A 24708-nucleotide genomic window follows, 5' to 3' on the forward strand; every position below is an offset into this window, starting at 1 on the left:
TAATTTAGGCCTACGCGAGATGGTGGACCTTCATTTTAAACTTCATTCTGTGGTGGATAACAAGTGGTCTAGTGGCAAGGCATCTGCAGTGAGCACCAGGTGAGGAAAGAAATACTCGTACGTCGCCGTTGGCTGTTGGCTGCGGCTAGGAGAAGCAGCTACCTGCGCACACAGTGCCCTTCTCCTCAAGTTTCATGGGAGTTGGGTCGTAAATGCATCAGATGAACGCACGTGAGCGTAATGGGCGTGTGTGTAGTGCGCCATCGTGTTTGTGTTATGTGACTGTGAGAGAAGGCAGAAGGAACCGAATGGCGGCACTGCACACACCGTCTGGGCTTCGCGACTCCATCCGGCGGACAGATCACCGTTAACAGTGTCCCATGATGCCACTTTACGAAGCACTGCGGACAACTTTGGAATGTAATCCAGGAATGAGAATTTGCTGTATCACCCTGAGCCGACGTTGCAGTAACAGGATGTTATCTACAACACAAACGGTTTTCTTTAGATTACAACTGGCTAAGGCTAAGATCAACTGAGTCACGATGAAGTGCTAAGCAGATAAGTCCAGATATGATCTGTCATACTTGGTGAGACTGAAATTTTAGGTATTTCCCTTGTATAGAGTGGAAAATGTTTCGTGAGGAGATTTAAACGTCAGTGTTATGTGTACTGTCATCATTTCGCATTCTCGTTTGCTCACTAATTTTCACGGGTGTATGTGATCATTGTTTTGTTTAGTTCAGTTAATTACGTGTATATACATAAGATTCACGGTCAACGTGAGATGTAGGAACGTGGTAAATGAACAAAAGATACAAGCGTAATAGAAGTAATGCCATTTCCTTAATTTATTTCATGCAGTAAACACACACACTAAGTGTACAGCGGCGCGGTACATTCCAGCTCATCGCCCACTTCCCTCAGTAAACTCCGATGATCTATGGCGACAAACAGTGTAACTCAATCAAGAAAAGCTGCTAAAACGTGATTGGTTGAGATATAGCCTAAGAGCGCATCCTGTTGATCATTAATCTGCTCAAGATCTAGGCCTTAAATGTAGTTCCTCCAGATAAATGAGGTAAGCTCTTTGATAATTAACTGTGCCATATTTTCAAAGAAAGCACTCAGAAGTACAGTCATCGAGTGTGTACGATACTGCAAGCATACACGGCCTATCCACATCTACGTGATTACTCTGCTATTCACAGTAAAGTGCCTGGCAGAGGGTTCAGTGAACCACCTTCAAGCTGTCTCTCTACCGTTCCACTCTCGAACGGCACGCGAGAAAAACGAGCACTTAAATTTTTCTGTGCGAGCCCTGATTTCTCTTATTTTATCGCGATGACCATTTCTGCCTATGTAGTTGGGTGCCAACAGAATGTTTTCGCAATCGGAGGAGAAAACTGGTGATGGAAATTTCATAAGGAGATCCCGTCGCAACGAAAAACGCCTTTGTTTTAATAATTGCCATTCGAATTCACGTATCATGTCTGTGACACTATCTCCACTATTTCGCGATAATACAAAGCGAGCTGCCCTTCTTTGTACTTTTTCGATGTCATCCGTCAGTCCCACCTGCTGCGGATCCCACACCGCACAGCAGTACTTCAGAATATGGCGGACAAGTGTGATGTAAGCAGTCTCATTAGCAGAATTGTTGCACCTCCTAAGTGTTCTGCTAATGAATCGCAGTCTTTGATTTGCTCTACCCACAATATTATCTATGCGATCGTTCCAATTTAGGTTATTTGTAATTGTAATCCATAAGTAGTTAGTTGAATTTACAGCCTTCAGATTTGTATGACATAGTACAAAACCTAATATTTGTTTCGTCTTTCGCTATTCAGCTTAGTCAGACTAAACACCTTCACTAATAGTCGTGCGTCCATACCGGACCAACGACCTTCCGAACAGAAAACAGGATAAAGTCACTGCTTTCTATGTGTCAAATTTTCTTCTGCTTGTTTGTTTCTGCCCTTTATCCCACGTCTTCACTGGGCGAGTGAATTAATCTGGATTTGGCAGTGTCCATCGTGGTAGGTGGCCACGTGTCTGTCCTGCCGTCATCCCCTCCTCCTCGCGACAGAAATTATGTACCCCCAAGTCTTCATCTAGTGTTATCAACACGAAACTGTGAGAATATTTTTGAAATGATTGCGAATCGTCTAAGTGGGGCGGGACGTGTCTGCCAGCCACATATTCACCTACTCGGATGTGAGACAACGTCTGAAACTCTGCCCTCATACGAGACGTGTTTCTGTCGCGGAGCCCGCCAGCCGTTGTATCCTGCGTCGTTGCTGCACCCTCTGACACGAGCTGTCTACATTTCGTGATTTGCTATTGCAGCGCACTGCAGCTCCAGTTCCCGATTGCAACTGGCGTGTAAACCGCACAGTTTCTTCACGAAATTGGAAGCGCGTAAAACAGCTGCTGTAACTGTCTTAGGGACTGTCGAAAAAGATGCGGAGAAAAATGCGTCAAGAAGTTCCTGGACTCGTAATGGTTCGAAAAGTAAATTTCTGGGAGAGGAACACTACACAATGCTTTAAAGGATCTGACATACATCCTAGTACAAGTTATTGATTAACTCAGTTGACCCTCCATCTCATTTTCGCTTTTAAATTAAACATTATTAGAGTTTCTAACATCAGACTGCGCGTGCACACTGTTCACATTCTCGATGTCGCATTGATTACCATCACGCTTATTTCATGACGTATATTTCAAGATCGGGATTCGTTTAGTAATTTTATTTGAGTGGAAGAGAAGATTTCCTCGAAGCTGCACACGATTTTTTCAAAAAGATATTTATCAGAAAGAAACAAACATGAGGCAGTCCATAAAGCAAGAGATATGTAGGTATCTACATAAAATGTAAATGTTCGTTTGTTCAGAATCGTGTACCTCCGAAAGATCCAGACCGGTTGCTTTGAAATTTCAACACAACATACATTCTAATACAGCCGTGTTTTTAAGCGTTTATATCTGTATATCTGTAACGTGACATATGTATACATGACTTCTTGATACTTTTTGTAAGAACATTTCTCTGTTATTAAATGTATAAAAGTTATATGTTACATCTATTAAAAACGGGTACATAAACACGCACGTATACGAATGGAACTTTGGGTCAAAATTTGAGAGTAATCGTGCAAAAACTTTCGAAGAACTGTAATTGGGTATATTTACAATTTCTCTGCAAGCTTAAACATAGGTGTTCGTTTCTTGAAAATCGCAAATATCCGAAAGTTCTTCACGGATTGCTTTGAAATTTTGTGACAATTCATGTGTCTTTGTATACCTACTAAAGCACCATCAGTGTATATGTAATCCAAGAGGAAATGCTGTAAAATATAGATTTGTTCGAAATCGCTAATCTGCGTTAGGTCTTGACCGATTCCTTTGAAATTTTAGCACAGTGTTCCATTGGTATGCACGCGTGTTTTTATTTACCTATTTTTTAAATTATTAGTAATACGCAAATTTATAGAAACTGAATAAGAAGAGAACATTATAAAAGATAAAATAGTGTAACTTTTTAGCAAACAGGAAATTTATATTTATGGCTTATTGATTTATGATTAGAACTCCACTACAGCGTCTGAATTTGTAATAACAATAAAGAAGCCACAAGATCAGTGGCCATGCTGGCCCCGGCTTATGCGCTGATTTAAACCTTTGACTGTTACTCTGCATTTGGTTTCCCGCGGTTACTGCGGTTATGCCGTCGTTCTTCCTACGTCTGGCAGAAGTGCTGTGTATCGATATTCGGACCTTGTACTATCTTTGGTCTGGTGCTTATAGTTTCCGACTAGCTGGTGTGCGGCAGTCGGTCGGTTTATGTGGATCAGTCAGGAAATCTCCGCGCGGCGCATTGGTCTGGGCCTGCTGGCGGTCTCTCGCAGTGTCGGAGTGTCTGGGGGCTGTTCCGATTCCTGCGAGGTTAGTCGCTCACCGACCCAGGACATCAGAGTTGAGTGGTGATTTAATTACCGAACCCAGGCTGTTCACATTGTGCTGCTGGTTTTTGTGGTTGGATGTTGGGGTTATTTACCGTGAGCAACAGAGAGTGTTCGAGTCGGCGAAAGTTTGGCCACCATCTGGTGGAGTTTAACTGTATTTTGGTTATTTGAAGTGCAAGTACATCAGCGGAATTTTCTGCCCTGTGGCTGTTAGGGTTCCGGTTACCTGCCCTGGCCGCTGACGTAAAATTCAGGCAGTGTCCTTTCCTCACCGTGTTGTCGTTGTACAACTCGTGTGTGTAGTTTTGACAGCTTATGCATACTTGGTTGTGGGCGGCTACGCCTTTTATGTTTTGGCTTTGGAGTTCCTTGTTTACTGGTCGGGTGGAAAGCAAGTCGTCTAATCAGTGGGTCTGTTGGCTGTCTCTTGGTTGGGTTGCCGGCGGATCGGATGTAGTTGGGCTGCCTACCTGTCTCCCCTAAGCCAACGTTAATATTTCGAGTGCAGACCGAACCTCGGAAACTTCTGAGCGCCGCTGGCTGTACTGCCTTTCCTTATTGGTGTTTGATCGTGTATTTGAATGGCTCATAGCCAGTGGTTTGAATTTGTACGCTTTTAGTTGGGTTTTAAATAATGGGACTTCAGCCGTTTTAAAATTGAAAATTTCTTACTTGTTAAGTCTTGCGTTGTTTGGGTCTTCAGCCTCATTTAAAACTTTTTTTTTTTGTGGATGAAGCTTTGGGCCTTCTGCCATTGAAAATGTATTGTAGTTGTGTTTTTCAATCACGGGCTTTCAGCTGACTTAAAAATAAAATTTCTTACTTGTTAAGTCTTAGATTGCATGGCCTTCAGTCGTTTTAAACGTAAAATTCCTTATGGTTAAGTCTTAGATTGTTTGGACCTTCAGACTCCCTTTTAAAATTATTTAAGGATAAAGCTTTGGTCCTTCTGTCTTTGAAAATTTGTTGTAGTTGTGTTTTTAAATGGGCCTTCAGCTGTTTTAAAATTAAAATTTCTTACTTGTCAAGTCTTAGAATGTTTGGGCCTTCAGCCTCATTTGAAATATTATTTAAGGATAAAACCTTGCGCTTTTTGCCTTTTGAAAATTGGTTGTAGTTGTGTTTCAAAACATGGGCCTTCAACCGTTTTAAAAATGAAAGAGGTTGTGCCCTTAAGCTATAATATTGTGTGACATATTCAGTCCATAGTTAAGCTCAGAAATTTGCGCTGTAATGTTTGGGCAACTAAATAAAGTTATATAGGTCCGAGTGTAACTAACAGCTGATCATTTTTGGCCCCTTTCCACATTTCCAACTACCTGTTCTGGCCTGCAGATTTAACCAGGCGTTTCAGTCAGATAGATAGGGGATAGATACGTGCAAGGAAGTGGACAAAGAAAACTGGAAGGAGTTGATGGACAGAGAGAGGGCGGAGGAGGAGATTGAGAGAGGGGGGACGAGAAGATGGACTGAGGAATGGGAGAGAAGGTGATGAACTGAGAGAGGGGGAAAGAGAGGCGGTAGGAGGAGATGGAGGGAACATGAAGATGGACAGAGGGGGAAAGAGTAGCAGATGGACTGAGAGACGGAGGAAGAGATTGAGGTGAACAAAGGAAGGGTGGGAAGGAGATAGGAGAGGGAAAGAGATCAAGACATATATTCAACTTCCATACAAATTAGAAACGTGTGCTTCCTCTTTTTTTTCTTTTCCGTTTAAGCAGACTGAGCAACAACAAAGCGTGCCTGGGTACAACTACCATTTTTAATCAAAGTTTCATAATAGAAAAAACTTCTAGTTAAGAATTTGTAACTACTTTGTGACATAGAATGGCAGTCACCTTAAGATTTTTGGCTACATGAGAAACATTCCGACTCTGTCTACAAATGTAAATGTTTGTTATTTAACTAAGACAAATTGTAACAAAACGACGACTGTTGGTAGACCATCACTGTGCGATAGCACTGAAAATGTGTACTTTCAAAGCTCAATTATAGTTACACACTGAAGGGACAGAAGTCATGGGATTCCTCCTAATACCGCGTCGGACCTCCTTCTGCCCAGCGTGGTGCAGCAGTTCGACATGCCATGGACTCAACAAGTCGTTGGAAGTCCCCTGCAGAAATATTGGCCCATGTTGCCTCTATGGCCGTCCATAATTGTGAAAGTATTGCAGGTGCAGGATGTTGTGCACGAACTGATCTCTCGATTATGATCCATGAATGTTCGATGGGATTCACGTCAGGCCATCTGGGTGGCCAAATCATACACTTGAATTGTCCAAAATGTTCTTCACAGCAATCGTGAAAATTTGTGGTCCACTGACACGACATCGTTGTTTGGGTACATGAAACCAATGAATTGCTGCAAAAGGTCTCCAAGTAGCCGACAACACCATTTGGACTTAATGATCACCTCAGCTGGACCAGAGGATCCAGCCCATTGGGAGCGAACACAGGCCACACCATTATGGAGCCACCACCAGCTTGAACAGCGCCTTCTTTTCAACTTTGGTACATGGCTTCGTGGGGTCTGTACCACACAGTAGCTCTTATCAACTGAAATTGGGACTCATCTGACCAGGTCACGGTTTTCGTCTAGGGCCAAACGGATATGGTCACGAGCCTATGAGAGGCCGTTAGGAAAGGTACGTACATCGTCTGCTACCACGGCCCATTAACGCCAAATTTCGCCATTCTATCGTAACGGATACGTTCTTCGTACGTCCCACGTTGATTTCTGCGACTATTTCATGCCTGTTGCTTGTCTATTATCACTGACAACTGTACGCAAACGACGCTACTCGCGGCCGTTAAGCGAATGTCATCGACCACTGCATTACCTGTGGGGAGAGATAATGCCTGAAATGTGGTATTCTTGGCACATTTTTCACACTGTGGATCTAGTAAAACTGAATTTCGCGACGATTTCCGAAATGGAATGTCCCATGACTCTAGCTCCAATTACCGTTACGTGTTCAAAATCTGTTAATTCCCGTCGGGCGGCCGCAATGGCGTCGGAAACCTTTTCACATGCATCACCAGAGTACAAATGACAGTTCTGACAATCCACTGCTCTTTCTGCGTTGAGTACGCGATGCTGCTGCCATTTATATATGTGCATATTACTAACCCTTTAGCTTCGTCACCTCAGTGTATATCCAATAACGCTAATGAAGGCTATGGCAACAGGAAGGATGGAAGGTTAGTGTTCAACGCCCCGTCAACATTGAGGTCATTAGGGAGAGACGACAAACTCGGATTGTTTCTAGTATAGGGAAAGTAACAGGACATACCCTTTAGGAGGAACCATCAAGCATTTGCGATCTAGGGATCGAGGTTTAAACCACCACCCTCTAGAATAAGAGTCCACTATGTAAACTGCCAGGTCAAGTCTCTGGGTATAACAACAGTGTTTATTAAACTTTGAAAATATTGGTGAACATTCGGCATTCTTTCGACAATTGTCGATGTCATATGCACGCTGTGATTGTAGGAGGTGTAGAAGAACGGGACTGGAGAAAGGCTGCTACCTGCGGTCTCCCACCAGGTCGTCTGTGGACAGGTTGGCATCAGCTGATGGCCGCAAACAATAGCGAGGCGCATCTCTCAAGGCCGTAGAAAGCTACTAACTGTTCCAGCTGATTTTTGCTCTGCATCATATAAGTCCACATTATCTTTGGTATGAAGTCAACAGAAAGCGACCAGAGACGACTAGAACTCTCAACCCGCCTTCCAGTAATCTGTTATTGCCCGTTCATGGAGACACCCCGCCTCTAACATGTACCCGGGTTACAGCTGTTGTCATCCAACTATTAGCGAGAACAATTTCTCGTTGTTTAATGGTTCTGGAAAGAAGGTGTACATGACGAGAAGACCACGTGACGAAGAGACACGTGACAGCAGCTGGAAGCTGGGGAGCCTACATGATCAGGACAGCAAATGGCATATTACAGATATACAACGTGGTCGGAAATTCTCGTTACAGACTTCTAGGACTTGTAGAGTGGAATGAGTACATCGTATTTTGAATAGTAACCCATGTCCGGAAACGTTATCCAACGAGACTACAGAGGTCTAAGCTATAGGCGCGAGCGTCTGTAAATTTACGTACACACGGGGTGATTCCGTGGTGGTGTTACAGACTTTCTAGGATGATGGAGAACGGTAAATGTATTAATTTGAAGTTAGGATCCCTGTAGCGGAAACGAACGAGTCGAAAGTTATAAACGAAAACCGGTCTGATACCTCTGACAGTTGAATACATGTACCGGTTCTTGTGTTGCGAAGGGTGTAGGGCTGGTAACGTTCAGTGGTAGTGGTGTGGACAAAAACGAGAAAATAAGTCCGTTAAAAGTGGGCTCTAAAGTGTGTACCTTAACAGCTATGAACAATTCCTCACTAGAGGAGATGTGTTTCACATTAGCGAAGATGAACGAATGGTCACAGCACCTCAGGTATGCAATTTAGGTCCCACGTTTATCGGACATTTTTTCTTGTTTTTGTCCATACTACCACCATTGAAAGTTACCAGCCCTACACTCTTCGCTACACAAGAACCGGTACATGTATTCAACTGTTAGAGGTATCAGAACGGTTTTCGTTTATAACTTTCGACTCGTTCGTTTCCGGTACAGGGATCCAGATTAATACATTTATCGTTCTCCATCATCCTAGAAAGTCTGTAACATCATCACGGAATCACCCCGTGTATACGTAAATTTAAAGACGCCCGCGCCTGTAACTCTGACGCTCTGTAGTCTCGTTGGATGACGTTTCCGGACATGTGTTCCTATTCAAAATACGATATACTCACTCCACTCTACAAGTCCTAGAAGTCTGTAACGAGAATTTCGGACCACCATGTATCTTAGAAGATAAGTCATAGGGTCAGTATTGCCTGGCGTGTTCCTACATTTCTCTGAAACTTAAACTGATCTCCCTCCGTGTTACCTCCTTTCGATTCTTCTGTAAATAGTTTTTCTCAGCCATTTGCAACCCTGGCCCTTTAGACAGATGGCTGCCACATATATACTACTGTCAGTCCTGGACCACATATGATAATGTTTCAACGAAAACATTGCCATATATAGTGTGGGACTGAGATCCTGTGACGTCACTGGTGGGGGCGCGGCTGTACAAGCACGGCAGTGGCGTTCACATGACAGTCAACCACTTGACAATGGCACAGGAGATCTCTGCCGAAAGCTCTTCGGCAGTGAACCAATTTATGCGCCTTGAAATCTGAGAATGTTTCAGTAATGGATATCGGCATGTCAGCATGCATTCGCAAGTAAATGCTATATTTCCAACTAAAAGATATTCCATTTGCGTGCCTTTTCAAAAAAGAGAGAAAGATATATAGCTCTTGACAAAAACGTTGAAAGACATTATAAGAATTTATATACCGCGTCAGGGGACTTGGTATGATATTTAAAGTCTCTGGCTTTCTTTCAAAAATTTGAGTGGAAAATTAAAATTTATGAATTATACCTATATCCTTAGTCATTTCCTGAAATAATATTGAAAAAGGAGAATAAAATAAAAAAGGGAAATATAAAAGGCAAAAATAAAAAATAATGTAAAATTAATTACCTCTTAAATATGCCCAATATCTACTACGTGTATAGCCAGTTCTCAGCCTGGATAAGATGTGGAGATCTTTTCTTATTATAAAACGGTCAGCACAGCCTGTTGAATCCTGCCTTGACCTCAGATACGTGGGGTCTAGGAAGCCTGCCTTCTCGGATCGATAGACAACATTCAAAAAAATCGTATTAATGTGTTTTATTACGAGATGAATAATGACAGTACTTTGACAGTAACATGGAAGTCTTGCTAGGGCGACATCCAAGTAACAAATATCTTCAGTATATACAATTCCTGATAAAGTTGACTCTTCTATTTAGGTTGCTAGTCGTGAAGCTTGTGTAGAACTGGGTCACGGCCAGTTGGGCACAGCGCTTACGTTCTCTTCGCATAGAGGCCGCTGCCGTCGCATTGTCGTCCTGGAGAGGGGTCGGGCAGCGTGCCATTGGCTGACGTCTTCACATAGCCCTCTCAGCTCTATCGTTCCGCACTGACGTACTGGCGCTTGACTTTACGCTGTAGCGGCTTCCATTGACGGTCGGAAAAACCTACAGCTAAAATATTTGTGATCACAAATCCAACACTGACACGATGGGTCCCAATGCGCACAGCCGGAGTGCCCACAACACTGACCACACAATGATATGTCACAGGACATCCTGCATCCTAATGTGTTACCTCTACCTCTACATCTACATCTACTTCCATACTGCGCAAGCCACCTGACGGTGTTGCGGAGGGTACCTTGAGTACCTCTATCGGTTTTCCCTTCTATTCCAGTCTCGTATTGTTCGTGGAAAGAAGGATTGTCGGTATGCCTCTGTGTGGGCTCTAATCTCTCTGATTTTATCATGGTCTCTTCGCGAGATATACGTAGGAGGGAGCAATATACTGCTTGACTGCTCGGTGAAACTTCAACAAAAGCCCGTACCGAGCTACTGAGCGTCTCTCCTGCAGAGTCTTCCACTGGAGTTTATCTATCATCTCCGTAACGCTTTCGTGATTACTAAATGATCCTGTAACGAAGCGCGCTGCTCTCCGTTGGATCTTCTCTATCTCTTCTATCAACCCTATCTAGTACGGATTCCACACTGCTGAGCAGTATTCAAGCAGTGGGCGAACATGCGTACTGTAACCTACTTCCTTTTGTTTTCGGACTGCATTTCCTTAGGATTCTTCCAATGAATCTGTCTGGCATCTGCTTTACCGACGATCAACTTTATATGATAATTCCATTTTAAATCACTCCTAATACGTACTTCCTGATAATTTATGGAATTTTCTGCTTCCAGTTGCTGACCTGCTATATTGTAGCTAAATGATAAGGGATCTTTCTTTCTATGTATTAGCAGCACATTACACTTGTTTACATTCAGATTCAATTGCCATTCCCTGCACCATGCGTCAATTCGCTGCATATTCTCCTGCATTTCAGTACAATTTTCCATTGTTACAACCTCTCAATATACCACAGCATCATCCGCAAAAAGCCTCAGTGAACTTCCGATGTCACCCACAAGGTCATTTATGTATATTGTGAATAGCAACGGTCCTACGACACTCCCCTGCGGCACACCTGAAATCACTCCTACTTCGGAAGTCATGCCACAGTATCGTGGCGCAATTTTTCCACAGGACAATGCTCACTCAAACATGGCACGTGTCTCTATAAACTTTTTGCGTGATTTTGAGGTACTTCTGTGGTCACAAAGATCCCCAAGTATATTCACGATAGCACATGCGTCGGACCAGATCGAGCAACAATTCCGTGTGCCAGTGTCCAGCAGTATTCAGGATATCAAGGACCAGTTGCAACAGTTGAGGGCAAGATTCGCTCTTGCCTCCGCTTTATGACACCGTAACAGTCAGGCACCATGCACGCATCCGGATCAGAGGAGGTACAACGTTGTATTAGTAAGCTGTCTGTAAATTTGAGTCATTTTTATAATCACTGAATTAACATCTCATACACTTTCAGCCCGTTCCATTTCGTTTCCTCCACCCATCTGGATGCCAAGGCACGTACCTGTCCGGTATCCTCAATATATTCAAAGCGTCAGTCGTGGTCAAAAAAAGTTCTGTATATTTACGAGTTCATTATGTCGAAGCTAACTGCATTGGTGCTCGTATTGTACGTCTGTAACTTCGTTAGCCGAAGTGATAGGGGTTTCAAGCACCGTATTGGAGATTTACACCATGTGTAAGGAAAGTGGGAAAAGCATAATCCATTAAGTCATAAGTCGGACGAAAGTCCATATTGGGTGAGAGTGACGGACGGTCATTGACGAAGATTGTGTCAAAAAATAAGAGGACGACCGCTGCAAAAGTTAATGCAGGACTTTAGTGTCACACTCACGAACCCTCCTGACCGTACGAAAACAACACGAAGTGAATTCGATAAGCAGGGAATTTCAGGGCTACCTCGAATTTCGAAACGACTCATCAAGTATGCAAATGCCTGTACTAGGAAAACTTGGTGCCGAAGTCACAAAACCTTGATTATGGAACAATGTGAGACAGTCGTTTGCTGTTTTCCCAATTTCTGGCCGAGCTTCGCTGATGGTTTCGGCAGATATATCGTGGTAATGCATGCAAGGTTTACGTGGATGCAAGGTCACATTACTACCAAGGACTATGTGACCACTTTCGTTGAATATGTCCATCCCATGGTAGAATGTTTGTTCCCCAGCAGTGATGCTGAGTTCAAAGACGAAAGGCCCCCTATTCACACAGTTCGCATTGTCCAGAAGTGGTTTTGTGAGCACGAGGATTTCTTATTGCATCTCCCCTGGCCGTCACAGTCACCAGCTCTCAGTATTACTGAGCTTTTGTGTTCCACCGGGTGGTTATGATTAAACTTTCCCCATTTAACTCGTTATACGAAATTAATTACCGTACGTGACCAAACTTGGTATAATGTCCAGAGTGTGAAGTATATTATTTCCATGCGTCACAGCCCCACCGTCCAGTTCCAACTATGGTCACTAGGTGCCGTGATCAGTCATCGTGGTTCAGAGCCTCACACACCTGACCAGTCGCAGTGCACTTGTTGACGTGTCAACATGATCTTGGACAGAAGCAGCAGAGCATTATTGGTTAAGCTCTATCAACAAAACAACAGTAATGCTGCACATGCACGTCGAGATTATTGCCAGCTGAAAGGATTACGGTAGGGCCCTCTTTCTCCACCAGCTGTGCGAAGCATGCTAAAAAAGTTCATTTAGGGAAGAGGCCGACGACCTGTTGCAGCACAGCATGTTGATGAAATCGCTGTTACTATGGCAGGCAAGGCTGCACGTATTTCCCGATCGTTAGGCGCTGCGCGTGCTGTGTCACGGCAGTTGAACATCCCGCGGTCCACTGTACGGAAGGTGTTTCGAACCATTCTCAAATGGCATCCATACAAGATCCATATCATACAGCAGCTTGCACCACAGAACTCACAAAGACGTGTTGACTTCGCTCTGCACTTTCTCGCAAGGATTGAAGTTGACGAGGACTGGCCCTGAACCATCCTGGTGAGGTGAACATACAGAATCGTCGAGTGTCGGGATCTTCACCTCCAGTCACTGTGCGTGGAGTTCCTGTGTATGGTGAACGTGTCACCGTATGGTCTGGTTTCACGGCTACGTTCATCATTGGCCCATTCTTTTTTGAACAGGTTGGAGCTCAAGCACCAAAGACGTGCAGTGTGAATGGCCAGCATTACTGCTATATGCTTCGCCAGCGTGTCATACCCGCCCGACAGGAAAGAGACGCACTGAACTCAACAATTTTCGTGCGAGATGGGGTCCCACCGCACACCGCTCGTGAAAGTCCGCCTGCTTCTCGGAAACACATGTGAAAGCGATCGAATTATCAGCCGATCGTTTCCAAGTGTTTGACGGGCAAGATCACCTGATCTCGCTCCCTGTGATTTCTGGTTGTGGGGCTACCTGAAGGACAGGGTTTACCAGGGGAACATACATACATAAGCTGATCTGAAGTGCAGCATGTCAAGAGAGGTAGCTAGCAAACATACGGCCATACTTCGTTCTGCTGTGCAGAATGAAATCCTGCGCTTTCAGACTCTTCTGGACACTGATGTACGCGATACTGAGCCCCTTTCGTAGCAGCCCCTTTGGTAGCGGAATGCAATGGTATGATGTACCATAGCAGCACATTAAAAGTGTTTCATCTTAATTGATTCTGCATTATTTCACTTCCCCATGTCCTTGACATGGATGCTACCACGATTGGTCCTCGCACGGTAATTCCTTTCCACGTTGTAACTTGTTAAATAGGAGGAGTTTAATTATAACCACCCGGTAGAGAAGGATTCGTTATCAGCGTCCAGATCCGCGGCCGGCCGGTGTGGCCAAGCGGTTCTAGGCGCTACAGTTTGGAACCGCGCGACCGTTACGGTCGCAGGTTCGAATCCTGCCTCGGGAATGGATGTGTGTGATGTACTTAGGTTAGTTAGGTTTACGTTGTTCTAAGTTCTAGGGGACTGATGACCTCAGATGTTGAGTCGCATAGTGCTCAGAGCCATTTGAACCATTTTGAACCAGCTCCGCGATCGTTACGTGAACTTGTCACTATTTAGAGGAAGAATGGTACAAGATTCCCATTAGAACCAAAGAAGACCTGTGCTTATCCATTCTGAGACGACGGGAAGCTGTTTTGAGTGCCAATAGTTTTCCTATACCTTATGCTGATGCGACAGCTCCATACTTAACAAGCACATATAACCGCTGGCTCGAAGAAAGAGCCGTACCTAAAGACCGAAACTTTGTACAGGTCACACCAATATTCAAGAAAGGTAGTAGCTATAATCCACAGGCCCATATTTTTAACCTCGATTTAGAAAACATCGTTGTTGTGAAACACAAATAGCTCTTTACTCGCATGAAGTGTTGAGTGCTATTGACAAGGGATCTCAAATTGATTCCGTATTTCTTGATTTCCGGAAGACGATTGACACTGTACCACACAAGCGGCTTGTATTGAAATTGCGTGCTTATTGAATATCGTCTCAGTTACGTGACTGGATTTGTGATTTCCTGCCAGATAGGTGACAATTCGTAGTAACTGACGGGAAGCCATCGAGCAAAACAGAAGTATTTTCTATCGTTCCTCAATGTAGTGCTACAGGCCATTTGCTGTTTCTTATCTATATAAACTATTTGGGAGACTATCTGAGCAGCCGTCTTGGTTTTTCGCAGATGACGCTGTCGTTTATCGACTAGTAAAGTCATCAGAAGAGCGAACGATTCAGAAAATATATCTGTATTGTGCGAAAATTGGAAATTGACGCTGAATAACGAAAAATGAGTGCTAAAAGGAATACGTTAAACTTCGGTTACACGAAAAATTAGTCAAATATAAAGGCCGTAAATTCAGTTCAAACAATTTAAATTGAAAGGAACACACAGAAAATGCTGTGGTGAAGTCTAACCGAATTCTGCGTTTTATGGGCAGGACACTTAGAAAATGTAACAGATCTACTAAAGAGACTGCCTACACTACGCTTGTCCGTCCTCTTTATCAATACTAATGCGCGGTGTGGGATCCTTACCAGATAGGAGTGTGTCGAACAAGTTCAAAGAAGGGCAGCACGTTTTGTATTATCGCGAAGTAAGTGAGAGAGTGTCACTGGAATGATACAGGATTTCGGATGGATATCGTTAAAAGAGAGGCGTTATTAATTTCGGAGGAATCTTCTCACAAAATTCAAATCACCTTCTCTTCCGAATACGAAAATATTTTGTTCACGCCATCCTACATAGGGAGAAACGATCACAATGATAAAATAAAGGGATCAGAGCTCGTACGGAAAGATGTACGTGTTCGTTCTTTCCGCGCACCATGTGAGATTGGAAAAATAGAGAATTGTGAAGGTGGTTTGACAAACCCTCTGCCAGGCACTTAAATGTGATTTGTAGAGCATCTATGTAGATGTAGATATACAGTAGGCCCGGTAATGTGTTCGGTTTGTGGTGTTGCCATATTATTTCCACTCCCTGTATATTTTTGCCAATATATTCTTTTACGAAATAATTTACAAAATTTCCATTGTTGTTCAAACGTTTATAATACCACTAAATATATTTGTTATTCGGCCGTTAAAAAACATGCTATATGTGAATAAATTCAATTCATAACGTCAGTTTTCCCTTCTTCGTCCTCGTTGAGCCGTAGGCAACCAGGAAACTTCTTTAAGTACCAAAGCGAGTGGAGTCACTGAGAGCAAGTTTTGGACTTTAAAGGCATTTGTACGGATTTTTCGCATCGCTAACGGAGAGCCCATATTTTCTGATCGCAAGTTGATCGATTTCCATATTTGTCTCTGTTTTGCTTGGGATATTTGGAGTCTGTAGCTCGCCCAATGAATGGATAACGCATGGACGTGCCACGTGTCCACCTTCTCAGTGCAAGACATCTAGAAAGTCAATTAGGACAGGAAACCAAACGAAATGCATTTGCTCTGAAACGAGCCGCCGGAAACCTGGAGGTCCTTCACCAGAACACTGAGGTGTCTCCGGACAACCTGTGAAACTTCAATCTCTGTTGGTCCACCATGGCCAGGGGACGTCGGCTGGTTAAGTATTTTCAAAGTCAATAAACTACACCAAGAGCCGTATACTTTAAATTATTTTATTTTATTCTGAAAGCAGCACTTTTCGGCATTTTATTTTGCTAGTTTCAGGCTCCATACGCTTTCATCCAAATAAATGAACTTGTCGTATAGTACCATAAATCACTGGATATCGTGAATTCCAATCGTTATACAATTGGTTCATACGAAGACGTAGCAGCTATGAGACTTGGTTTATTTGTATGAAAGCGTGAGGGGCTTGAAGATGGCAGAATGGAATGCCGAAACTGGTTGCTTTCAGAATAAAATAAAATATCTTTAAGTATACGGCTGTTAGTGTAGTTTATTGACACTGAAAAAAGAAAAAAAACTCTGAAACTTTGTCGGTGCATTTCTGGTTCATCGTGTATGTACTCTGGAAGACACTGCAGAGAGCATAGCGGAAGATACGGCGATTTTCTATCTCATATCAGTCGTGCAACGGGAAGAATGTCTATCACCATGAAATCCAAGTTTTCTCACCCATCTAACTGTCCTAGTACATGCAGTGGATCCTATTGCAGTTATGAATTCCTTTGTGATGTTCTGTATAGATGTCTGCCTATTACACATTACGACCTTCTTCAACTGTCGGCGGTCTCTATCAGTCAACAGATGAGGCCGGCCTTTACACTTTTGTACTGTACGGGTCCCTTCACGTTTCCACTTCACTATCAGATCGGAAGCAGTGGAGCTAGGGATGTTTAGGAGTGTGGAAATCTCGCGTACAGACGTATGACACAAGTGACACCCAATCACATGAATTCCGTGAGCTACGCGGCGCGCCCCATTCTGCTCTCTCACGATGTCTGACGGCTACTGAGGTGGCTGATGTGTAGTACCTGGCAGTAGGTGGCGGCACAATGCACCTAATATGAATAACGTATGTTTTTGGGGCTGTCCAGATAGGTTTGATCACATAGTGTATAAAGTACCCGTTGTTGTGAGTTTGTGTGGACACGCAGCGCTGAGTTTGTATTATACAAGCAGTGGTCTGACAATTCTGCTGCCACTCAACTGACGAGAAGGAGTACATAACATTGTAATTGATGTTGACAGTGGCTACACTATTATATCTTAAGAGAGCGAGATATATTTTTTTAAATGATTACGACAAGTACATATCGCTTTTCTCTTTTCATTCAGCTAACGATACGAGGTAAGAAAAGAGAGGTGATTACTGACATCAGAACCTTGCAGAACTCGCAGGAGAGCTTCTGTAAAGTCAGGAAGGTAGGAGACGATATACGGGCAGAAGTAAAGCTGCGAGGACGGGGCGTGAGTCGTGCTTGGGTAGCTCAGCTGGTAGAGCACTTGCCCGCGAAAGGCAAAGATCCCGAGTTCGAGTCTCGGTCCTGCGCACAGTTTTAATCTGCCAGGAAGTTTCATATCAGCGCATACTCCGCTGCAGAGCAAAAATCTCATTCCACTAACAGGGATGTTTGTCTGTGTATATTAATGGATTTTTTAAAAAATGTGGGGCATTACTTATTGGACGACCCTCGTACATACAACAGACTGGCAGCAACTTTGATGCTGGTTCCACTGAACACAACTGTTACTCACTAACCAATTCACAAAGTCAGCAACAGCAACACACATAAAAAATCCACTGGACACCCACTCAAAAATATAGATCTTAAGAAACTCCGTTACACCCAGAAATCACATACAATTGATTTAATGGAGGAATTGGAAATTTTTGTACACCATGCAAGGGGAAAAAATTCTCAGTAACAAACTAGTGAATCAGTTATTTTTTAAAATTTTCCTCTTGTATATCATAACTATAGTAAATTGCATATTTACGTTCATTTCTTCATCGAATCTACTCAATATTGGCAACAGAATGGGATGTAATGCATAATCTGTAAATCAAAAGTCAGTAGTTGCCAGTTATAGTAAAACATAATGTATAAGAGGTGTTGTGACCTGGCAAGACAGCCAAGCCACTAGGAGGAAGCCGAAAGGCACGCGTTTAAGCTCACGCAGGCTGGCGTGAGGTCTGGAACAGTTAAGGGAATTTATAGTAGCAAAGAACGTAAGTAACTACTGGAATACTTAACTTTAATTCATAATTGCTGAACATCGGTCTGACGGTACATGCATCACAAGATAAATAGCAAATGATAATGGCGCCTTGCTAGGTCGTAGCAAATGACGTAGCTGAAGGCTATGCTAACTATCGTCTCGGCATATGAGAGCGTAATTTGTCAGTGAACCATCGCTAGCAAAGTCGGGTGTCCAACTGGGGCGAGTGCTAGGAAGTCTCTCTAGACCTGCCGTGTGGCGGCGCTCGGTCTGCAATCACTGACAGTGGCGACACGCGGGTCCGACGTATACTAGCGGACCGCGGCCGATTTAAAGGCTACCACCTAGCAAGTGTGATGTCTGGCGGTGACACCACAAGAGGCAACTTGTTTACTCCATGTAAATAACGTAGTCCGCAGAAAATGTAACAACGCGGACTGTGTCCATACTTTTTATGAAACTTATTGGTTTAAAAAAGAGTGATGATTTGCGTGTGTGTGGCATTCTGGGTAACAGAGCACGCACAGTAGCTGTAACCAGACAGACGAAAATACGATCTTCTTAGTATGCTTTATTATGCTATAGGGGTGGGGTGTTGCAATTCGGTGTATAAAAGTTTTGCCAATGAGATTATGAGTAGATAATGGTTCATTTGCAAGTTTCTGTTATATGATGCGTGGGTAGAGCTTGTGTGTGTCTAAGCAATTATTACTTACTTAATGAGAGATAGATTTGTGGTATCACAGCAGCCCACGTTACTCTAAAAACATGGTAAAAATTTACTCATTGATGGCAGTATATTCGGATAATCAGATTCTAGTACTGGAAACTATTGTATTCTCCAAACAGTTGTCCATTGAATTTGAGAAAGGAAGTAAGAAGGTTTTTGGTGGCAGTATTATTACAGAATAAGTTTAGCTTTTAATAAAGGAAGTCAATTACATTACATTGTTTTTCAGTGCACTTGCACAAAGAACAGCTCCAAAATTCGATATTTATCATTTACTAGTATTTGGGGTCTAAGAGTGAAAATATTAGCCTTACATTAGTCTATGGAGCATCGTAAATAGCATCCAACTGATCCCATAAATACATTGAAATTATACTTTTCAGAACGTGATATAGCCCTAGATACTGGAAACGTGTAATCGCCAGATGTAAAATACCGAAGTGTCGCTTCTGCGAGTAGTTTTACTTGATCTAGAACCGCATCTTTAATGTGAGTATCGGATATTTTGTTTTTGTTTTGTTTTTAATACAGCTTGAATCACACGTCCACTAAGCACTCAAAATTAGCTTTAGTTATCCGAAAGTATTTCACAGTGGGTCGTCGGCTTTTCATAGTCGATATGATTCGTCGTGACCTTGAACAGCAAGATTAGAAAATCTTTGTTTTGCTGAATTTTTTTTTTAAGTCACGCAGACTTACATCAATTATCCTTCATTTCACCTGTCATTCAGCATACGTGAGACAGTAAACATAAAAGTTTAGAATAAGATACTCTGAACACAAAACACCGAAAAGTGGAAACACAAACACCACGTTTGCAAACCACTTCATGTGACATAGTCACCAATCTACTGGCGGTAAAACCCCTGTAAGCAGTAATAATAATTTGTGCGTAGCTAATACCCTCCTACGAAAACCCAAGAAAGGTCCATTGCGATGATTTAAAGCATAAGATGTACCAACCTTCCGACTTGAACAAAGTATTTCTTATGGGTTATAATTTTCGCTTAAAATTTGCGGAAAAGATTTTGCCTATTGTGGTTTCCAATTAACCTCCGGTTTCAGTCTTTAGGTTCCGAACTATGCCCAAATTGTGAAATTTTTTTATCTTCAGGATGCCACAAACAACGTCGATAAATAAACGATCACTTTCTCACAGTCCGTGTTCCGTGCTGCGTCAGTAAATATGGCCGGAGAAAAAAAGGGATTCGAATTTCATCTATTGTCGTCCAAAATCTATACGTTCGGGCTATGAGATTGGCAACATTTGACCGCGCACGTAGTCTCTTCCTGATTTGAAAGGATCGGTCGACTTCGGCCGATGTTAGTCGGTGCCACTGTTACCACAGCCTTAGCTTAGCAGTTCCAAACGGTTCTCGCGCGGGCGGATGACTTGCGAAAACACTGTTATTATCTCTCCCCTCCACGCACCATCTGTCAATTACGTGACTCGCTGGACGAGACCGGTTTATAGCTCGCACTCGGCACTGGCAGCTGACGAAACGGCAGGCATGGCGTGCGCAGAGCAGGCAACGGTGAAGGCGCGCATCTCGCAGGGCGAGCTGCTCGGCCGCCGCCGGCGCACAGTGTGGGGGTTCCCCTACTGCTGCTTCCAGGGAATCCCCTACGCGGCGCCACCGGTCGGACCGCTCCGCTTCAAGGTGAGTGCCGGGCTAGACAAAGAGAATTGTTTTGTTGTTGTAGTCTTCAGTCCAGAGACTGGTTTGATATCTGCAACCTACATCCTTCTGAATCTGTTTAGTGTATTCATTTCTTGGTCTCCCTCTACGATTTGTACCCTCCACGCTACCCTACAATACTAAAGTGGTGATCCCTCGATGCCTCAGAATATGTGCTACCAACCGATCCCTTCTTCTAGACAAGTTGTGTCACAAATTTCTCTTCTCTCCAACTCTATTCAATACCTCCTCATGTGATCTACCCATCTAATCTTCAGCATTCTTCTGTAGCACCACATTTCGAAAGCTTCTGTTCTCTTCTTGTCTAAACTATTTATCGCCCACGTTTCACTTCCATACATGGCTACCCTCCATACAAATACTTTCAGAAACGACTTCCTGACACTTAAATCTATACTCAATGTTAACAAATTTCACTTCTTCAGAAAACGCTTTCCTTGCCATTGCCAGTCTACATTTTATATCCTGTGTACCTCGACCATCATCAGTTATTTCGCTCCCCAAATAGCGAAACTCATTTACTACTTTAAGCATCTCATTTCTTAATATAATTCCCACAGCACCACCCGATTTAATTCGACTACATTCCATTATTCTCGTTTTGCTATTGTTGATGTTCATCTTATATCCTCCTTTCAAGACCATGTCCATTCCGTTCAGCTGCTCTTCCAGGTCCTTTGCTGTCTCTGACAGAATTACAATGTCATCGGCGAACCTCAAAGTTTTTGTTTCTTATACGTGGATTTTAATTCCTATTCCGAATTTTTCTTTTGTTTCCTTTACTGCCTGCTCAATGTATAGATTGAATAACATTGGAGTCTCAGTCTCTTCCCAACCACTGCTTCCCTTTCATGTCCCTCGACTCTTATAACTGCCATCTGGTTTCTACATATTGTAAATAGCCTTTCACTCCCTGTATATTAGCCCTGCCACCTTCAGAATTTGATAGAGAGTATTCCAGTCAGTATTGTCAAAATCTTTCTCTATGTCTACAAATGCTAGAAACGTAGGTCTGCCTTTCCTTAATCTATTTTTTAAGATATGTCGTAGGGTCAGTATTGCCTCACGTGTTCCAACATTTCCACGGAATCCAAACTGAGAATTCGTGTTAGTATTTTGCAGCTGTGGCTTATTAAACTGATTTTTCGGTAATTTTCACATCTGTCAACACCTGCTTTCTTTGGGTTTGGAATTATTATATTCTTTTTGAAGTCTGAGGGTATTTCACTTGTCTCATACATCTTGCTCACTAGACGGTAGAGTTTTGTTAGGCCTGGCTCTCCCATGCTGTCAGTAGTTCTAATCAATCTAATGGAATGTTGTCTACTCGCGGGGCCTTGTTTCGACTTGGATCTTTCAGTACTCTGTCGAAGTCTTCACGCAGTATCGCATCTCCCATTTCATCTTCATCTACATATAAATTTTCCTCAAGAACATCGCCCTTGTATAGATCCTCTATATACTGCTTTCACCTTTCTGCTTTCCCTTCTTTGCTTAGAACTGGGTTTCCATCTGAGTGAATTGTAGAGCCGATCGTAGCAAGAATTAACTTGATCACTGTGTGGGGGAGGGGGCGGCGGGGCTAGACATGAAGTTTTGTCACCTCGAAAAACTCAAGCTGTGCTCATGGAACTGGGAGAAGTTGTTAAAGAGCGTCCTCATGATGCATTTTCTGCCTTCAACTTTGCACATGCGTACAAATTTCCTGTAGTGTCACCGCCAGACACCACACTTGCTAGGTGGTAGCCTTTAAATCGGCTGCGGTCCGGTAGTATACGTCGGACCCGCGTGTCGCCACTGTCAGTGATTGCAGACCGAGTGCCACCACACGGCAGGTCTAGACTAGAGAGACTCCCTAGCATTCGTCCCAGTTGTACAGACGACTTTGCTAGCGATGCTATACTGACAAACTACGCTCTCATTTGCCGAGACGATAGTTAGCATAGCCTTCAGCTACGTCATTTGCTACGACCTAGCAAGGCGCCGTTACCAGTTTATATTGAGATTGTAATTAATGTATCATCAAGAGCGATGTTCTCCAAGAGCTCCGTACTTTATTTAGTAGACTCAACTCCTTTAACTGTTCCAGACCTCACGCCAGTCTGCGTGAGCTTAAACGAGTGCATTTCGGCCTCCTCTAGCAACACGGTGTTGGCTCTTCTGCCAACATATCATTTCCAACGCCTCAACTGTGCATGAGCATTTTTGCATGCGTAATTTCCTGGAAAAGAAGGTCGAGCGTGAAGTGAATCGCTAGCCGCCATCTGTTTGAGCATTCTGCTTCTCAGCAGACGACATTAGTTGGGTGCCATGTGTGTTTGCTGTGAAGACATTAACAGGTGTAGAAGTATGAAACCGGAATTTGGTTGCAATAATTACTCGTCTGTTGTTTGAAACTTTTCAACGATATTTTATTTACACATTTCTTCTACTTCTCCGCCAGGCTATGAATGCCACGCCAAAAAAAACCGGTTATTGTTTTGAAGTGAACCAGTCTGCGAGTCATTTTCGTACATTTTCATACGAATTGGAGCGTTGTTGAGCGACAGCGTGTCCCATTGACGCAAACAGATGATAATCGGACGAAGCAAAGTCTGGATAATAAGCCGCATGGCCGGCCGGGGTGGCCGAGCGGTTCTAGGAGCTTCAGTCTGGAACCGCGTGACCGCTACGGTCGCAGGTTCGAATCCTGCCTCGGACATGGATGTGTGCGATGTCCTTAGGTTAGGTTTAAGTAGTCCTAAGATCTAGGGGACTGATGACCTCAGATGTTGGGTCCCATAGCGCTAAGTGCCGTGGTAGAATAAGCCGCATGCCCTAGCATTTCGCAACCGAACGCCTCGATCGCTCCTCTGGCCTGTTTTGCTGTGTGTGGTGGGGCGTTATCATGGAGCAATATGACTTTGTGTTGCCATTTTCCATACTCCGGTCGTTTTTCACGTAATGCTCGACTTAAATCGATCATTTGTTGTTGGTAGCGATCAGCGTTAAAGGTTTCACAAGGTTTCAGCAGCTCTTAATAGGTGACGCCGTTCTGATCCCACCAAATACAGGCCATTGCCTTCTTTCCAAAGCAATTTGGTCTTGCAGTGGATGTCGATGGTTTGCCTGGATTCACCCATCATTCAGGATTCTCAAAGTATATCCAGTTTTCATCACTTGCCACTATTCGATGGAGAAACGACTTTCTTGTTTATCTAGAGAGCAGCACTTGACAATTGGTCCTTCGATTTGCTTACTGTCGTTTATGTGGAGCCCACTTTCCCACTTTCTGCACCTTTCCCATAACTCTCAACCGAAGAGAAACGGCCTTCTGATTCACACTCAATTGTTCCGCCAGTTCCTTTTGAGTTTCAGTATCATCTTCATCCAATAAGGCTTGCAGTTCGTTGTCATCGAAATTTTTCGGTGGTTTCCTGCGCTCGTCGTTTCTCACGTCAAAATCACCACTTCCGAATTTTTTGATCCACTCGAAACACTATGTTTTCCCAGGATCATGTTCGCAGAAAGCTTCGACAAATATTCGATGCGATGATGCAGCAGGTTTCTTCAAATGAAAGCAGAAAACCAATGCTGTCCGCAAATCGTAGTTCGTAGGCACAAAACTCGACATGTTTACGGGTTTGAAACAGATACCGATGTATGGACAACTTGGGTTACTGTGTGTTGACATTCGTCTTCAGCCGTTACGGGAAGCAGTTGGCGCTGCAGACGCGGTCTCACGGGCTCTACACTGACGACTAGCACCATCTATAGGGAAATTCCGGTACGTGCAATAATGCCCCTCCAAAGGAAACACGCTTATGTTCATAGATGGTTACAGACAGAGAAAAGTCGTATGGAATGCCGATTCTGAAGATTGTTTCAATAAAGTTTGAGGATGTGTTGCTCTGAGCGTCAAGTATTAGATGAAAAGCCTCCGATCACCTTGCTGCAAAGAGTAACATACAGCAACTTTCGAAGTCGGAACACAAAGAAGAATAAGCCAGAAATTTATCGAAGTATGTATGAAAACTGTTGACGAATATTCATGCTATGGCGGTTTAAAAGCGCAACATTTGAGAAGCCTGACATCTG

At 43.4% G+C, this 24708-nt stretch overlaps 2 protein-coding genes across 2 annotated transcripts in view; one reads left to right on the forward strand and one right to left on the reverse strand.

The window, feature by feature from the left end:
• LOC126424769 (esterase FE4-like) overlaps positions 1 to 24708 on the reverse strand; it is a 298792-nt gene that overhangs the window by 146328 nt on the left and 127756 nt on the right. The window lies entirely within an intron of this gene.
• The window catches only part of LOC126424765 (esterase FE4-like), a 107572-nt gene continuing 103262 nt past the window's right edge, over positions 20399 to 24708 (forward strand). The window contains exon 1 of the mRNA XM_050087516.1: positions 20399 to 20592. Within this exon, the coding sequence (XP_049943473.1) occupies positions 20443 to 20592 (150 nt within the window). The 5' untranslated portion in view covers positions 20399 to 20442. The remainder of the gene's footprint in view (positions 20593 to 24708) is intronic.

This window comes from Schistocerca serialis, chromosome 10 (genome assembly GCF_023864345.2).
Source record: "Schistocerca serialis cubense isolate TAMUIC-IGC-003099 chromosome 10, iqSchSeri2.2, whole genome shotgun sequence".
NCBI lineage: Eukaryota > Metazoa > Arthropoda > Insecta > Orthoptera > Acrididae > Schistocerca > Schistocerca serialis.